The 16,092-nt window shown below is 41.4% G+C and overlaps 1 protein-coding gene across 1 annotated transcript; it reads left to right on the top strand.

Annotated features, from left to right (window-relative positions):
- Positions 1–7,827: 7,827 nt before the first annotated feature.
- LOC123057233 (B3 domain-containing protein Os03g0619600-like) lies at positions 7,828–15,405 on the top strand. Its single transcript, XM_044480318.1, has 11 exons — positions 7,828–7,841; positions 7,984–8,036; positions 8,520–8,644; positions 8,728–8,793; positions 8,875–8,970; positions 13,108–13,197; positions 13,297–13,711; positions 13,789–13,973; positions 14,301–14,664; positions 14,760–14,983; positions 15,106–15,405. The coding sequence occupies exons 1-11, from the start codon at positions 7,828–7,830 to the stop codon at positions 15,403–15,405; spliced, it is 1,932 nt and encodes a 643-aa protein (XP_044336253.1).
- The last annotated feature ends 687 nt before the right edge of the window (positions 15,406–16,092 follow it).

Genomic DNA, 16,092 nt, shown 5'->3' with positions numbered 1-16,092 from the left:
AATGCTATATCCGAGTGGAGGCTAGTATGCCTCACGGCTCCACAATACAAATCGTATGCATCACTATAGGATAGCTTACACTCTCTTATAATCTTAGACACTGTTCAAAAAATCGTCCGAGTAGTCGAGTAATCGGCCGATTAATCGCTACTGGGCCCTCCACCTTGTAAATTACATGTATTCGGTAGTGTTATTCGGCTTGGGGATTACTCGGCCGATTAATCGGCCTGACAACGATTAATCTGCCGCACACCGATTAATCGCAGGACTCACAGGGGCCGAACTGTAAAAAAGTAGCCTCCCTCGTCTCTCTCCTCAATCCTACCCGTGGCACGTGGGTTAGGTTGGGCAGAGCTCCCAGCCCTAGCCGCCACCTGCACTACCCACCCTGCGCCGCTGCCGTTCCTCCGCCGCCGGCCAACGGCGGCCTGTACGTGCTGCCTACTCACGTCGGCGACTAGGGCAGCAACAAGCAGGTGGCCGCCCCTCCCTCTCCGGCCTCTCCTTGCTCTCTTCACGCCGGCGACTAGGTTGAAGGAGAAGGGGCAGCAACACATCATCATAGCAGCAAGCAGAGGTTGCTGCCACTTCATGTTTGATGAATGATGAATTGATGATTCAAATGATTGCCGTGTAGAATTGTTACAACTGTAGTACTATGTGCAATTGTAATTTATTAATTTCATGCTGTTTGGTGGCTTAATTGTATTAAAATTGTATGTATGCAATTTATTAGTAATTGCCTAATTGGTAATTGACTTTTGTTGTTTAACACTTTAACTTTAATTATTGCTAACTTGCTGCCCTACTTGATTTGTATTTTGTTTTTTGTATGTAGGAGATGGATACGTCTAGTGCCGCTTCTGAGGTGGCAAGTTCTCAGTCGCTAAAAAGGAATTCTGATGACATGGCATGGGAATTTGCCATATTGTGTGATCCAAATGATTTGCAAAGAGTGAAGTGCAAGCTATGTGGAAAAGAAATGTCTGGAGGGGTCAATAGGATGGAGCAACACATAGCACAAATCAGAGGCTCAGTGACAAGTTGTATGGTAGCCACTCCAGAACAACAAGCTCGGTGCAAGGAGGCTTTTCATGCCGCAAAGAAGAACAAGGTGGAAAAGGAAAAGCAAGCACAAGAATTAAGGGCCTCGGTGAACATAGAAGTTGAGGATGATGAAGAGCTTAGTGCAGTTGGTAAAGGTGACCCCAAAAATGTCGGGCCTATGGATCAATTTGTGGCGCCAGTTGATCCTAGTGTGCCATTGAAAAAATTCCAACGCAACATCAATGATAGTATCGACAAGGAGAGAAGCTACAAAGTGGGGCAATATTTGTCTAGATGGATGTACAAGAAAAACATACCCTTCAATGCTATCAATGATGATGACTTCAAACAATTTTGTGAAGCCCTTGGTCGTTATGGTCCTGATTGGAGGCAACCTTCACAACATCATATCCGAGAAAAGATGTTGTTGCGGGAGGTGGAAAGGACTAGGGATTTGTTGAAGACACATGAGGCTGAGAGGGAGATCACCGGGTGCTCTGTCATGACTGATGCTTGGACAGACAAGAAAAGAAGGAGCATCATGAACTTGTGTGTGCATTGTAAGTTGGGGACAGTTTTTCTTGAATCAAAGGAGGCATCGGCTGATGCACACACAAGTCTCTACATCTTCAATTACGTGGATGAATGCATTGAGAAAATTGGTATCAATCTTGAACCTTTTATTTTATCTCGTTCTTTGCTTTTCAAGCTTTCATCATGTATTGATTATTGTGTTTTACCATGATGTTTGTAGGTGCTGATAATGTTGTACAAGTAGTCACGGATAATGCTTCAAACAATATGGGAGCAAAAGGGATGTCGAAAGAAAAAAGGCCGAAGATATTTTGGACCTCATGTGCAACGCACACCCTCAACTTGATGGTAGAAGCGGTTGGTAAATTAAAGCAATTTGGTTTACAATTACCAAAGCAAAGGAGATGACTATTTTTCTTTATGCACATCATGCAACATTGGCGTTGATGAGGTCTCATACAAAAAAGAGAGACATTGTTAGGTCGGGAGTGACAAGATTTGCTTCGGCATTTCTTACCTTGCAAAGTCTTGCTGCAAAGAAGAAACAACTAAAGGAGATGTGTTGTAGTGATGCTTGGGAACAATGCAAGCATACACGTACAAGGAAAGGAAAGCCGGCTCATGCCACCATAATTAGTAGGACATTTTGGAAGAATGTGTCTCTTTGCATCAAGGTAAGAAAATTAATAATGTTCTTTAATTGTGTCTTGTCATCTTGTGTTATATGTAATATGTTAAATACTAATGTTGTTCTTATCGTATGTTGCAATGCAAGGTTTTTGAGCCATTGGTGAAGGTGCTTCGATTGGCTGATAGTGATGGACGGTCCATGGCCTCTATGCATGGAGAAATAATAGAGGCAAGGAAGGCAATATTGCTTGCGGTTGAAAATTCAGAGAAGGACTATAAGATCATCGCAACAGCCATGGAGGGCAAGATGAATGGGAGGTTAGATACGCCATTGCACATGGCCGCATATGCACTGAATCCCTATTATAGTTATGCTACCCCAAGCATATTTGTCGATGTAGAGGTCATGAGTGGATTGATGGAAGTTATTGAGACCTTCTATCATCATGATGATGATGAGAAGCAAAATAAAGCACTTAACGTAGACTTGCCATTAAAAATAAGGAGGGCATGTTTGCAAAGTTGGCTGCCTCCAAAGCTATAACGAATGCAAATTTCAATCCCGGTAAGCTTGTTCTCCTACATACTCTTTGTCTTTTTGCATTTTGCATTTCTGAAATTATGGGTTGATGGATTGATGCATAATACTTTGTTTTTTGTTTTCTCATGTAGGAGAGTGGTGGGCAACTTATGGACTACAAACTCCTACGTTGATGCACATGGCTTTGAGGATACTCAACTTGACCACAAGTTCTTCTGGATGTGAACGGAATTGGAGTGTTTTTGAACAAGTAACTCTTGAATCTCAACTTGTAGTTATTCAAATTTGATATTTAGTTCCTTACTTTATTTATGAACAAATGTGAATGGCTACTTGATTAGGCTTTACTTTGCAATTTTTAGGTGGATGCTAAGAGGAGAAATAAACTAGATGTAAGTTGTAGGGACAATCTAGTTTATATCCAATTCAATGGAAGAATGATGGACAAAAGAAAGAAATGTTCCTCCTCTCGTGATGTTCTCCTTGGTGAAGATGCTTCCATGGCACAAGATTGGATATGTGAAGATGCATATGTTGAGGACGAGGTTGATCCCGACACCACCATTGATGATGAAGTGGGAGCCACCGAGGCTATAGAGCCTTGTAGGAGTGCAAGAGTGAGAGAACTCCATGAAGTAGAAGAATTTGTTGCTGATGAAGATTCAGAAAATGAGATTGCTTTGGAAGAGGAGATAGAATTTGAGTCTGATAATGATGAGATGATTTAAACAAATGAGGACGAGGATGAGGACGAGGACACAACACAACCTTAATTCTTTGGTTCATGCTATTTAGTATTTACCTAGTAATTTATTTTGGTTGTGGCCTTGTGGGAGAAGGAGAACTTTGTCTACGTGTGCTGTTTGGTATTTTCCTAGTTTGAGTTCTCAACTTGTCATGCAATGCAACTATGCAAGATTGCAAGAATCCGTGAACGATATTTTTTTTTGTGTTTTATGGTTGAGGACCTTGTTATGTTATGCACTTATGCAAGAAGTCAAGAACTATGATTATTTCATTTGTGTTTTATGGCTGTTGTGAATTGTCACCTGTGGACCTTGCTATGTCATACTATCATACATACTTGTGGACCTTGTTATGTTATACTGTCGTATCATACATACCTGATACTTGTGGGCCTTGCTATGTCATGTGATACATACTTGTGGACCTTGTTATGTTATGCAAATTCAAGAACTATGATTATTTGTTATTAAGTTACTACAAGTCCTAGAGATAGAGCACATAATGATTGTTGCCATACTTGTTGAATATATCATATTTTAGAGCATTGTTGTCACACACACGTACACTCATTCAACATTTTGCTTTTTTTTTTGAACTCACATGTCACAACTCACATATGACCTCAGATCAAAATAATCAAAACATAAAAGTTGTTCGCCTTGCTGATACGAATAACTTTCATGTTGATTTTTTTTTCATATTAGGTACTTACTCATTCCAGGGCATTTAAATAAATTCTTGCGTGGCCAAAATCTGATCCCAACACAAATCTGATCCCAACACTAGGATTCTGAGATTTATAAAAAAAAACTGACCGATTAATGCTCGACCGATTAATTCCGATTAATCGGCGGATTCACGATTAATCCCTACTCCCTAGTTGACCGAGCAGTTACCGATTACCGATTTCCTGAACATTGATCTTAGAAGAGCATTTTCTCTCCCTCGTCTACCGCTATCCATAATGAATGAATTAGTGAACTGAATGACAATGATGTTGCTTTGTAATATTTTACTAAATCCAGGATTATTTGCCTCTGAAAGGATAGAATTTTGAATAATATTTGAGCAGACACATTATCTCAGAGACAAGATAAAAATCATATGTAAATTCAACATTTAGGATTTTTTTTAAGAGATGATAACACATAGTATTAAAAGAGCACCGAATAACGCACCAATTTTAATAAAATGACAGGCATATACTTATCTGTAGTAGTATCGCTTCCATCAGTATGCACCAATTTTAGGCTAATAAAAGAATATGTAAGGTACATAAGTGCTTATATAGCAAAATAGAACAAACCTTTTTTGTTTGTAGAACATGACAAGTGCATCTTTTTATGTTTCAGAAGAAAGCACTGTACCACCAATATTTATCAGAATTTCCTCATGTTTTATACACAAAAACACAGTCAACAATGGTAGCACATTAACACACAAATCCCTTGCATCCTAAAGCGAGCACAACGTTTGTCATGGTAGGAGAACATCTCAAAGAGAGTTTACGAAGGATGGTAAAAAATCAAATAAATAATCAAAGATTGCTATATAGGTAGATGACAAATACCAGTGACACAGATGAATACATTGCCCATAAAGAGAAACCCAGGAAGAGGAAATATACCTCACAAAATCAGTAGAGTAGAATGGCCTCACTACGGGCTCAGGTTAACCTATCTGGAAGCTGTGAGGCTGGCATGATCACCACACAGGCTCATGTTTTATGCAATTTTGTATTCTCTTGGTGAACAGTATGTACGACAATGAACTACTTTGAGAAAATATAATTATGACAGTAATATCTTGAGCACCATAAGTGAAGGCACATGTAATTTGGATTTTCATGCGCCACACAATACGACATGGGATTCACGTACAGATAAATGTGTTACCTAAAGAAAATGTTTGACCACAAATGTATATGTCATGTGAATTTAAAGTTACTTACAACTCCAATTAATAGTGTATATGTAATGTCAAATTAAAGTTGCATACAACTGCAATTCATAGTGGTTTTCACCTCAATTTAAATATGTATCTGATTTTTTACGAACAAGACTTAGAGGTTGACCCTGTCTAGCTAAGCTGCGGGTCAGTGTTTAACATGGATGAGAGAAAAACAAAACCACATCCTATTCTCTCATTGTCATGACAATGATAGGAAGAAAAAACAGACATTCATAAACAAACAAAAAGATGGGACTTTTCATTGCTTCCTAGCCCTCTTGTTCATTGAGACGACTGGAGGATATAATGATCGACGATGCTTAAAGAGAAATAAAGTTGACTGCATTATCAACAAATGACAGGGCAAACTGGAAACAGCGATCAAGATTAGCAAGCAACTACATTAGTGAAGTGAGTGATCACACTTGATAGTTGATGGTGCAGAAGTACTCGAAAAGTAAAAGAAACATATGCGTACAATGGAACAGAGATTCTGCAAGGAATTTTTATACATAATATTCAGTCCTAATTCTCATATTAACAAGTGTATTGAGTTCCTGTTTCCTGAATTGTGTCTGTTTGGCAAGATACACGCAAAAAGATTTTGTACGGAATTGTGTGATCAAAAGAGGGGGGAATGAGGGGCAATATAAAGTACTGATTTTATATTAGATGGATCAAAGAACAGCTGCTGAATACCCGTGCGTACACCTTACAATTCAAAGTTTCAAATATTGTAGTAATAAGTAATTAAGAACGAGTTCATATATACATAGAAGTGGAAGGCTTCTGAATTCAGAAAGGGAGAAAAGACCTCACTCATATGATTCCATGGGTGAGCAGCCGCCGCTGTGTCCGCTGACAAGATGATGACAATCATACTATGGGGCGTTGTGTAGAGTTTGGGCTATGACTCTGTGGTTGTGCATCACCACTGTTCCTTCCTCGCATCTCAAATGGCAGCTAATAAGAAGAAGAAACAACAATCTTGATACACTACAAAAGGACCAATCACATATGGAAATCACCAAGAACCATATCACAAAACTGGAGGCAAGAGGACACTTCTCAAACATCTCTCCATCTCCAACCCGTGACTGCTATAGGAACGAGTAGTGTTCCTTAGCAATCCTCATAGTGATTGGCCCATGCTCTCACGTATGGGTTGGTCGATGTCGAACTCAGCCGTGACGAAGCGACCGCCACCGCGGCATCTGCATTGAAGGCCGTCGTCCTTGTAGCCCTGATCAACTGTTGCGCGCGCCACCGTTACCACGCACCGCCGATGCCCTTGCAGCGTCGTCCTGTGAGACCACGCGCTGGGCTCTCCTCGAGGCGCCCACCGGCAACGAGCGAAGTACATGGATGATATAGTCACCGGACAAGGACAAGGGCGCTCCTCCGATCGTGACATGGACATGGGTGGGATCAGGCTGATCCCTAGATCGGACTGGGGATAAGATGGGGAGAGGCAGGAGCGGGAGAGTGAATGTGCCGGGGTGGTTCAAGTTGGGGAAAGAGATCTGTAGATTGAGGATTTGAGGTCGTGGGAGAAGTTGAGGACGTGCAGGTTTTCCTCTTCTAGTTTCTCGCTGCTTTGGAACGTGGATTTTCTCGGTAGACTTTTTTATGCGTGGGAATCCTACGGGAGCGGGAGGATGTGGTTGCACCTATCGATAGGACGAGGAGGTGGAACCATCGAGAAGGTCAAACCATCACGACGTTCGATCCTCCTTTAATAGTAGAGATTCCAAAGCTTGGAAGCATAGAAAAGAAATGTGACTGTATTCATTTATAACCGTTCAATATTAGAAATCAAGAGGACATTATCTAAAATATTTTGCTATCAGTTCAGGATGGCAAAAAAAGGCCAGAATAAGCTAATGCAAAGAAACCTTTCATTGGACATATTTTTTCGTGTTGGACATAAATCAGATTCTCTGCCTTGGCATGTCAAAGGCTGCCTCTACCTTACCCCTCACGGATGCCCTCCCTTTTTGATCGCACGGCTACTGAGCGAGCTGCCTCTCTATGTGCACATCAACCAGCCCAAATTGAAACAAAGCCAGCCCGTATTTACCCAAAGAAGGCCCAGCTAGAGGGGAGCGTGGAGGAGGGAAAGCGAGAGGATTTTGGCGGGTGAGCAGCCGCCAGATGCGATTTTTGGCGGGGGCACCTGCGTCTAGCGCGGGTTCTCATCTCAGTTAGGGTTCGTCGGGGTGCCTGGACGCCTCGCCGGCTGGGCCATCCTAGTTGAGCGTCGGAGCAGATCGAAGCTGCTCGACTTCACTCTGCTTCAGGTTCGTGTCCTTCTTCAATTTCAAGAAACAGAGACTGCCTAGTATTTTAGGTTTGTGTCTGATTCGCCGAGAGCAGGAATGCAGGCTGCCTGGTATTGCTATTTCTCTGAAATATTCACTCTTTCACTGCCTAGTATGATTTTGATTTATTCGTTCATTTATGCTAAAGAAATCTTCACAATTTCACTTGTAATTGTCTGAAATATTCAGTCTATTTGTTCATAATATGTGCAGTATACATCTGAGTTCTTCCCTTCCAGTTAAGATTCAATGGCACAATCTAACAAGTAAGTTAGACTTTCCATTCGGAAAAAAAATTATTTGCTTGCAACCAGATCTGTAGCAACAAAGATTAATTAATTTTTGTGTAGGGAGAATGTGAATCCTATCTGGTTACCTCAAGTTGGTCTGAAATTCAGAAACTTAGATGATGCTTGGTTGTTCTGGGTAAACTATGGAGGTTGTGCAGGTTTTGAGGTCAGAAAGAGGTATAAAAATATGAGTAAATTTGAAGGAAAAGCAACATCATGTAGATATGTGTGTGCCAAGGAGGGTTTTCGAGCACACGACAAGAGGGATCATATCACAAAGAATCCTTGAGCTCAAACAAGAACTAATTGTGAAGTCCGGATGACACTTTCATTGGATCGAGTGGCAGGGAATTATGAAGTGGTCGATGTAATGCCTCCAGAAGCAACTTCAAGACAAACTTAGTGCATCTACAAGTATTTTGAGTGATTCATATCATGCCCAACATGTTGTTCCACAAGATGAAGGTTTGCTTAGTGCTGCACGCTTAAAGAAAAAGGAGGTTAAAGAAAAAACTTCAAAGAGGCGTGGCAGTTGGCTCGAGAGGATGCGCAAGTTCAAAAGGAAAAAGCAAACTAAATCTAGCGTATGTTGATGAAAACCATTGCAATATAGAGTTCGTATTCATTATTACTACATGCTAAATAACAGAGTTGATTTTTTATGCAGAAAAAAAAGAATGGTGGTGGTGGTGTGAAAACTCAAGTACCAATGAATGTCCCTCATAAATCTAGCGTCTGTTGCTGAAAACCCTTGTAATTGTGAGTATTTGTTCCTTACTGTATGCTAAATAACTACGTTGATTGCTTTGTGCAGCAATATGAGAATGGTGGTGGTGTAGGTTCTCAAGTACCAATGAGTGTTTCTCATAAGGACGGCAATGCCTTCACCAGCTACACAAATTTGCTGATGGTATTTCCAAATTTCTCTGTTTCATCTTCTCTAAACTAGTTTCAATATTGCCATGTTTTAAGCATGCCTTTCCCTTTGCAGGGTTTTAGTGAAATTGATGATATGTCCTTTCAAGGTCTTCTTTAGAGCTTTAGAAACAAGAGAATTGCAGTGCTGCAGAAACACAAGTGAAACCTTTTGTTTTTTTGGGTGAATGTGTGCCAAAACTGAATTCTGTAACTTAGGTGTGCCAAACTGAATGTGTGGCAAAACTCAAGTGAAACTCAAAAGAAAATATGTGTTGATTGATGGCTTTTGGAATGTATTATTTTGGACATATAGACTGTCCGAAATACACAAGTGAAATGTTTGTTTAATTATGATTGTACTGTACTGCAGTGCCAAAACTGAATTCTGTCTATACGTGTGCATGTACTTAACTGAATCTTCTCTGTATTTGTTCCTGTACTGAACCAGAGTTCATTTCTGAACCTGAATCGCTGCACTTCTCCTCTCTCTGGCGAGCTGGGCTTGTTTCCTCCCGAACTGGGCCTTAGTTGGGCCAAGGAATTGCATGGTTCGCAAGCTGTACTTACAAAGAGGCAGCTCGCTCAGCAGCCACTGGATCAGAAAGGGAGGGCATCCATGAGGGGAAAGGTAGAGGCAGCCTTTGCCATGCCAAGGCAGAGAATCTGCGCCGTGTTTATACACGCTCGAGGTCGATCCAACGCTGGTGCAAGCCATGGCTATTAATGAAGGCCCTACCGTGCGTTACCATCAGCCCATACCTTCGAGGCTGAAAAGAAAGTTGTCCATCGACTTGGCACTTCGCCAGCGCGGCGTCCACTCCATGGTTTAGTCGCCGGGCAGAGCATCCTTCCAGGAGAGGCTCCAGCGGCCGGTCTGATTCCGCCCACAAACATCAGCCACCGCCGCATGCTGCAGCCTCCTATCCATGTCTTCCATCTGCGGGAGCGGCGAACGACGCAGGGTTCGGTGGAGGCCACCAAGGATAGCGGCGGGGGCAGAGGGCAGTGCCGGTAGAGGCGGAGGAGGAGGGGAGGTGCCACGGACTGGCAACCGTGCCAGAGGGGCGGACCACACGCAGATATCGAGGGAGGCAGCGGGTAATGCCGACAGAGGCGGAGGAGAAGGGGAGGTGCCGCGGACCTGCGATCGCTTCCTATTGCCAAGGGAAAAGATTGGTCCTTTATTTAAGGAGAGGGAGGGGAAACGAAAAGGATAGTGGGGGCAGGACGATTGAGCTTTCTTCCCTGTTTGCGGATTGACACCATTGGGCTTCGGTGGTGGTAATTTAAGACCGGAAACAAAGCAGCAACATGCAAGTAATTTGTTAAATGTAAAAATAATTGATGATGTGGCAAGTTGCTGAGGTGGATAGGCTGCATGTCTAGAGAAATAGGATAGTGGGGATGAACTATTTAGGTATTATTATAGATTATAGATGAATAAATGGCGTGCATTGGTTTATGCATAGGCCAGCGGTTTAATCTCCTTTCCGGAAAAATAATAAACCGAAATGGAGTAGTATATGGCATGATGTTTTCAGGTTCATGCTCTGATTGGAAGTAGCATTATCAAGAAAATAGGCAAGAAATATTTTCCTTACAAATTTTACATGAGCGAGTCAACTAGTTTCGAGTTTTGAGAAAGCAGCTACAGGGAAACTGATTTTTGGGGAATATGAGAAGTCTGCATGCGGTGTTGCCTCTTTGATTGGAGTTTGTACTTTTGGGAAATAGTCTCTATAGTTTTTTGTCAAATCATGGTAATTATGGAGGTTAACCATGGCATTAATTTAGGGAAGAGTGGGTATACTGTAATACTCAGATTTATGGCTTGGGCATATGAGAAGACTTGACCATGCAGTGAACGCTCCCTGCATAAGAAATGACTTCTGGTCTGCTTGTGCCCTTCCAGTGCCTGGACGCCCCCTTCATAAGTACGCCTGGATTTGCATTCCATAGATACGTTCTGCTACAGCGCAGCGGCCTTCACCACCACGGTAAGCTTCTTCTTCCAAGTTGTTATCTTAGTTTGCAATTTAGTAATGTTCTTTCTTCTTCTACACCTGCATATGGAGGAGCAGTACTCCTGTTTTTTGCTTTCTTCTTATTTCTGCTGAACTTCAGAAACTGTTAGGAGTGCAGAAAGCAGTCATGCAAAACAATGACAGAAACTGAGTTTATCAATTTAGATATGCATTTAACCATCAGTTCTTTTTTGTTTTCAAATAGATATCGTTAATCCATTTAGATATGCATTTTACCTCCCTAGTAGGATCACAAATGGAGCCTAGTGATCAATAGATTCAGTTAGAAAATTATTGTATCCATCAGAAAGATTAAAGACAGAGTTTCTTCTGCCAAGTTACTCTCTTCATCTTTCTAGTCATGTCCTTTCGACTTCCTCCCCTACAACTTAGAAGAACATTATTCCTTGATTTTGTATAATGATAGGAATTTCAGAAGCTGATTGTTCTATGGTTGTTAATCATCAGTGTTTTATTTCTTTTTATGCATGATGTCAGTGATCTATTTAGATCTGCATTTACCCCCCGTGGAACATAACAAAGGGATCTTAGTGATCAATGGATCCAGTCAGAATATTATTCAATTCATAGGAAAGATCATGCCAGAGTTCTTCTGCCAAGTATTTGTAATTTTATTCTAGTGTTGTTTTGCTTTCTTTTTAGAGTGAATTCCGGTTTTTACCCCCTATTTTGACATTTTTGACACTAATTACCCCATTTAGCAAGATTTCATCCATTTTACCCCATTTAGCAAAAATGTTGCCACAGTTTACCCCGTTTAATTTTTTTGAGCATTCTGACTGGTGGGTCACAATTGTCGGGTCCAGCTGGCATGCCACGTCAGTGGTTTTTCCTGGCTATTTTTCTCACTGCTGAACTGGGCAGCGCCGCTTCTTCTGACCGGCTCAGCCGATGGAGGTCGCTCGCGGCACGTCCAACGTCCAAGTCGGTCGCTCGCCACGCTCGCCTCCCATGGCTTCTCGTTTATGTTGCTCTCCCCCAATTAACATTCAAACTGATTTTCTTATAAGCATCAAGTTCCTCTAGCATGTTCACCATGCCTGCATCATCTGTTAACTCAATCATGGAGTTCCCGTTGGCCCCCTTCTTCTGATAATTAGCGCTGTCCCAAGGGTTGGAACCCAATTCCTTCATCTTCTCCTTTATATCAAAATAAATAATGAAATACCTCTCAATCATCTCTGGCTCTGGATTCTTTTATCTACGGACATGTAAAATATGCCTAACACTCTACATCTCCGTTGCCATCCGCTTTGTGCAAGAAAAAGAAAAATGAATTAGTGGCTGCAATCATAATATACTCTAATACGGTGAACGAACACGTTTCAGCATGCATCATAAGATACAAAGATCCAAACTTCCTTTACAGCTAGCAAGTAACAACACATACTCTTCAGTCAACATATTTGCTACCTAGATATTTAGATATGTAGGTGCATCAGAGTTAGTAAAGTAGTATATTTACACCACTTTAATCTAATCTACAGAACCATCCATACTTAAGGCCATATATGATAACTGAAGAAAAACATACATGATTTTAGATTATATTGGTAACAATTTCTCCTATAATTTATTCAATGGTAATATGACATGCTGATCAAGTACAATCGTCCCATCAGAATACTTCAAACCGGAAATGAGTTTAGTAGGGAGAAAAATAGACAGAAAAAACCCGTTGACGTGGCATGCCAGCTAGACCTGACAAATTGTGACCCGTAGGTCAGAACGCACGCAAAATTTAAAAGAGGGTAAATTGTGGCAACACTTGTGCTAAATGGGGTAAAACGGATGAAATCCCGCTAAATGGGGTAATTAGTGTCAAAAAAGTCAAAATAGGGGGTAAAAACCAGAATTCACTCTTCTTTTTACATGGTAATCAAAACAGATTTTCGGGGCAGGATTAGTTTTATAGTGTTGACAGCATTTTGTTGCTACTGTTATTTTCAAATAAAGAAATTCTCTGCTTAATCTCATAAGATTCTAGGGCATAGTTATGAATCTTGAGTGATTTAGGGTATTACTAGCTAGGCAAACAGAAATTTGAATGTGCCACCTGACATACTATGTGATTCATTCAACAGGACGTATCCAAGATGAGCATCCCTTGCGAATGCTGTGAAAGGAAGATAAGGTTCATCAGAAAAATAAATGGAAATTTTATGCATAGCATGGTAAGCCTTTTCTAACTTTCCTTGTTCAGTGGTTGCCTCATGTTTGTAGAGTTTGTTCGTTGCCTCAAACATTTTTTGCACAATTGCTGCTTGTTACAGGTCATTCCAGAGTGGTTTGTTAGTCAACTTGGGGGCAAAATCTGGAGAACCATCAAACTGCAAGCCCCTGATGGTATCATATATGATGTTGGACTTAGTGAGAATATGAATAGAATTATCCTCAAGTTTGGGTGGGCAGCATTTCTTGATGCCAATGAAATCGAAGAAAACTATTCCTTGATGTTTCGGTACCTCGGAAACTCCCTCTTTGAGGTTACAATATTTGATTCCAATGGGAAGGAGAAAGTCTCACGCAGTCACTATACCGATAATTCGAGCAGTTCTCATCCTGGAGCTACTCAGTCATCAGCAGGGCAAGGTTCAGATTCAGATGGAAGCCAGAAGGAAAGCTTGTACCGGTACAAAAAATCAGCAAAGATGCCCGCAATATATTCTTCTTCTGAGGAATTCTCAGGTTAAGTTGTGTACTCAGATTATTCACTTACTCTCTACCACATGTTCTCTTACTGTCAAAACTTCTTTTAAGAACAGAAGACAATTTTGTGGAGTCGGAGGATCAACAGATGCTTTCAAAATATTGTGTCTTCTCAGGGCGGTGCTATCTTACAGAAGCACAGAAGGCGAAAGTTCTTGCACTTGTAAAGAAAATTCGACCCGAAATCCCGGTGCTTGTTGTAGAGATGAAGAAGAGCAATGTAAAGCAGAGTGGTACTCTGGTACGTAAGTTTTACCATTGCACTTTGTATGAACTGCTCTTTTTCTGTACCTATGTACAATTTCTTTTGTATTTAGGGAAGTTGGTGGTCTTGCTCTAATGGATATGTTTGCACAAAATGCATCTACTCAGACAGTTGAAACCATGCATACAGACGAAGTACATAAGTATTATTGTTGTCTAAATAAGTATTATTGTTGTCTTATTAGTTGAAACTGTGTGTATTGTACGATTTAGCCTTTCTGACAGTCCAAATGTCTTAACTATTTAGTACTTAGGCTGTGAGATAAAATAGCTCAACATTATCACTATCCCTTTTTTCAATTAGGTAATATGTAAGGATTACGCACGCAAGCACATGCCATGCGAAGGAACAAATATCATACTCCAGCTGCCTCGAAAAGACAAGGGTTGGAAGTGCAGATTCCATATCAGGCCATCTGGAACATCTGACGCTGGTCGCCGCAACCTTTCATTGGGGAACTTTGTCCGTGACAATCATGTTAGAGAAGGTGATATATGCCTCTTTGAACCAATGACAAATGCTAAGGAGAAAAGATTCACTATGACTGTCCATCTCGTTCACAAAGCGGGCATTTATCATTCCCCTGGTGAAAGAACTGACATTGGCTCAAATCATGGAAGGACGAGCACTAAGATGGCAAGTGCTATGGATGAACCACCTACTGATGGTATGCCAGCTTGACACTAAGATCTTGCCACTGCTAGGATGTGTCACATTTCATTTTGCATTATACTTCTCTGATTCGTGTAACGACTTGTCCAGGTGAAGAGTACTCTTCGGAACATGAAGAGCATGGAGTCTCTGATCATTCTGAGGGAGGTTCTGAACCTCCCTTCATGCTGGCAGACAAAGCTTACCTAACACGAGCACAAGAGAAGAAAGTGTTGGAGAAAGTCGAGGAAATCGAGTCAGAAGTACCCTTGTATGTTGCTATCATGAGCAAGTCCAATGTCTATCGGGGTGGTGGCTGTAACACTCCCACCCTAGTAAGTTCATGAAAAACATTTTCTGTCGCTTCCTATCAGTACACTTCAGATCGGAACAAATTTCCAAATATTTTTGCAATTGTGTCATTCTAACATTTGCCCTGTTGTATGTATATAAACAGCACTTTGGCTACCAATACACAGGCAGATATCTTGTTCAGAAGTCTGCTGCTGGCCATCATCGTGGAAAGAGTAGCCTGATCAGTTTGATGCTTCATAGGGAGGGGAGGAGTGGATCATGGCCTACCAAGATGCAACACAGCATGCAACACACAACTCATGCGATGAGGGTTCTCGAAGGATGGACGTTTTTCGCCCGCGACAACCGCCTGCGGGAGGGTGACCTCTGTCTCTTCAAGCTGATAAAGAACAAGGAGCCTCTCACTATGGTGATCCACATCATTCGCCGTGAGGAATGTTAGCCTGAAGCATGTATTGCATGCTGCTGCTCTGGTGATCCTGAACCCTGGTGGTGGAAAACTATGTGGCTTATCTTGGAACGTTATCTTAGTATTTTCTTACTTCCGTGAGAACTTTGTTAATTTGAGAGTAATTTTGATGGTTCAAGTTTGAGCAACTTATTATGTGCTTCTGAGGTTGATTTGAGTGAACATGTTTTTTTTTATGGGATTCAAGTTTGATCTTTGAAGATGATGGTTTACATCAATCACTGTGAGAAATGTTAGCCTGAAGGCATGCTACTGGTACTATTATCTTCAACTCTAGGAGCGAAAGCTATGTAGCTTATCTCTAGAGACCTTTTACGGTGCATCAAATCAATTTGGGCTGTTAATTTATGTGGCTTGAAGGGCCTAGATAAGACAATACTACAACAGATTTTCGATAGTATATTGACTAGTTAGGGGTATTTTGGGTACTCTAATGTTTATCAATCACGCAAGCAGGTTTCTTCCCCGCCATGGCGCAGTCCACACCATCTAATACTTTTCGGTCGGCGACGCACGATGAAGACGATGAAACGAAGTTGACGATCTTGGTTCGTGCTCCAAGCTGGCCTGCACCGCACGTACACAGCGACCTAGAAAAGCTACGCTAGTAGACTCACCGCCGGCCAGCCGGATACACAAGCATGCACGTCACACGTATGC

This window comes from Triticum aestivum, chromosome 3A, assembly GCF_018294505.1.
Source record: "Triticum aestivum cultivar Chinese Spring chromosome 3A, IWGSC CS RefSeq v2.1, whole genome shotgun sequence".
In the NCBI taxonomy this organism is placed as follows: domain Eukaryota; kingdom Viridiplantae; phylum Streptophyta; class Magnoliopsida; order Poales; family Poaceae; genus Triticum; species Triticum aestivum.
This window is presented reverse-complemented; position numbering and strand designations above follow the sequence as displayed.

Bases quoted from the DNA above. Each gene is read 5' to 3' on its own strand.
- LOC123057233 (XM_044480318.1), top strand. The intron at 8,037-8,519 runs GTAAGTTAGACT...TTGTTCCACAAG, and splicing joins TCAATGGCACAATCTAACAA to ATGAAGGTTTGCTTAGTGCT. The intron at 14,665-14,759 runs GTATGCCAGCTT...CGACTTGTCCAG, and splicing joins GGATGAACCACCTACTGATG to GTGAAGAGTACTCTTCGGAA.